This window comes from Symsagittifera roscoffensis, unplaced genomic scaffold (assembly GCF_963678635.1).
Source record: "Symsagittifera roscoffensis unplaced genomic scaffold, txSymRosc1.1 SCAFFOLD_882, whole genome shotgun sequence".
In the NCBI taxonomy this organism is placed as follows: Eukaryota; Metazoa; Xenacoelomorpha; order Acoela; family Convolutidae; genus Symsagittifera; species Symsagittifera roscoffensis.
In genome coordinates this window covers 13,922-16,767 of record NW_026970629.1, presented here as the reverse complement: position 1 = coordinate 16,767, position 2,846 = coordinate 13,922, and the positions used below count along the sequence as shown (strand labels likewise).

The 2,846-nt window shown below is 33.4% G+C and overlaps 1 protein-coding gene across 1 annotated transcript; it reads left to right on the top strand.

The window, feature by feature from the left end:
• LOC134855882 (uncharacterized) lies at positions 1-437 on the top strand (the record flags this gene model as incomplete). Its single annotated transcript, XM_063872268.1, is given in 1 exon segment — positions 1-437. A coding segment is annotated over 1 exon segment (277 nt), but the record flags the coding sequence as incomplete, so codon positions are not given.
• Positions 438-2,846: the final 2,409 nt, after the last annotated feature.

Sequence of the window (2,846 nt, the reverse complement as noted above, 5' to 3'; positions counted from 1 at the left end):
GGCCGACCAACTCCGATCCGAATTCGAACAGGATATCCAGACTATAATAGTGTTGTGTCACGAAATGAAAATTGTGATGGAGTTCCAAGCATACAATATTTTTGTGAGCGAACAAGCGACCGCCGAATCCCAAAAAGATATTCGTGACACCGAGGAAGAAATTACCGCATTTTGCGATAGAATTATTGATGCCTCCACCACTACTATGAGTCAGAATTCGAAATCTATGGACGTGATCAAAACGTATGCACTAGGAATTAAAAACGAAGAAATGTAAAGCTCTTCGCTACATCCGGGAGGTATTCGTCTAAGAGCTTCGCATTTCGTAACAAAAGCTGAATATAAGCATCTGAATTTACAAATTTCAATTGGGTGACGGGAAAACCCTGATAATCTGTAAACGATCAACTAAATAAAGAATCTGATTTTCTAGTTCTTTATGAAACATTTTGATTTTGATTAATTTTTGTGAACTTGCAAAATAGGTAGCATTTTCCCGCACTGGATAAACATGGGTAAAAATCAGTTATAAAGACTAGATATATAACCGATTACAGATCATAGATTTAAGTAGATCCGTTTTTAATTTAAGTATGTGATTTAAGTAGATCCGTTTTTAAAAGTAGATCCGTTTTTAATTGTTTCATTACCTATTCGCAGGGGCGGATCTAGGATTTTCTCGAGGGGGGGGGGCGGATTTTCAAAAAAGTTTCGAAAATTTTGACGACCTTCTTTTTTTAGGTCGATTTTTGACAAAAAAACACGTTTTTTTTTGCGCGCGCTCCCCCTCAAAATTAGTATATATTGGCGCCGAAGGCGCCTTTAGAAAAATTTTAGGGTCGATCGGCCAAATATGGATTTCTTAAAAAGTACCAAAGGGGGGACCCTTTGGATTGGCAGGGGTTCGAATCCCTGAGGGGGGGGGGGGAGGGGAAGACGTTTGCCGCCCCCCCCCCCCTAAATCCGCCCCTGCCTATTCGTTTATAAATTCTTATTGATCTATATATATTAATATCAAAAATGTATATATATACATATATGTATATATATATATATATATATATATATATATATATATATATATATATATATCTTAATATAAAATATGTATATGTATAAAAATCTTCCCGGGATGACCAAAAATACTTTCATACAATTTCCATATATGGAAAAATGCTAGTCATACACTTTCCATACAATTCCATAGGTACAGAAAATTGCATGAAAGGTCTATGATTAGTTTTTTTCATATATGGAAATTGTATGACTAGCATTTTTCCATAAACCAAAAATATTGATTTTTTACATTTTAATTTCTCAAAATTTTTTGCCTGTGTTCGTAACCGAACACAAATGACATAAAACTTGATTACTCAAACGTAGTAACCAACGGTTTGGTCGTCTCGCATTAAAAATGCATTTGAAACAGCCTGATAAATGTTACTTCCGTTTCAGACAAATAATATAACGAAAGTAATGAACTTTTAAATTTTGGCAATAATTTTCAAAGATGATTATTTCCAAAATTTAAATTTTTAAATTACCAGACATTGATCAAGGCATACAAAAACATGCCATACAAAATAGAGAGGAGTTTTAAGCGTTTTTGAAAAAAGCAATGAAGAGAAAAGGAAAAAAAATCCAATATTAGTATATCCAGGACTACGTTATACAAAAAACACAAAAAATTTTTGGGGGCAATTTCAAAAATACTTGTCGTCGCCATCAAAAAAATGCTAGTCATGCAATTTCCATATATGGAAATTGTATGACTAGTGTTTTTTTTTCAGAAAACAAAAATTAAAAAAAGTCAAAGTTTTCAGTCGTAGCAGCTAAAAAAACGCTTAAATGTTTTGCCAGCAGTTGAATTGATTGTTCAAAGCTTTTTTCACAAAAAAAAATTTTTTAAAAAAATTCTAATCATACAATTTCCATATATGGAAATTGTATGGTTAGCATTTTTTTCATACCATTTTTTTCCCTTTTCTTATGAAGAGATACCAATTTCGATACCAAAACAATTATAAAATACCTTTGAAATTCGATTAAACTCATTTTGCAAAAATGTATGAAATTTGTATGACTAGCATTTTTCCATAGACTAAGTGTATGAAATTGTATGATTAGCATTTTCGGTCTATGGAGGTCAACCCGGGTTAATATAAAATATGTATATATAAAGTGGGGGGACGCTTCCCCCCCCCATCAGGGATTCGACCCTCTGCTGACACAAAAATTCCCCTTTAGTATTCTTTTTTTGGCTGACTGACCGTAAAGTTTCTCTACAGGCTTATTAGGCGGCGCCAATATATACTAATTTTGCAGGAGAGCGCGACGAATAAATGTTATTTTTGGTCGAAATTGTCCGAAAAGTGCCTAGAACGCCTTTTAGCCGGTTTTTCTAAAAACTTACTGGAAATAAGGAAAACTCGGAAAATCGATAGGATCAAGTTGAACAAAAATTCAAATTTTTTTGGAAATCCTTTCCACCCAGTGAAAAATCTGGATCCACAACATATATTTGCAAATTTTTTAACTTTCGTTCGAGTTACGGCTGAAAAGGCTTAAGAATGATAAATCACTCAACATTTTCTGATAAGGTATGTGGTACCTAATATAGACAGCTTCCCTAAGTGTTGCGTATTGCGTAAGATTTTCAAAAAAATTGTCGCGCATGTCGAGTTTTTTAATAAGATACGGTCGACTTTTGGAAACAGAACATTATTACGAATAAAATCGATAGGATCAAATCATTCAAATCGATAGGATATATGTCTGGATCCACAACATATATTTGCAAATTTTTTAACTTTCGTTCGAGTTACGGCTGAAAAGGCTTAAGAATG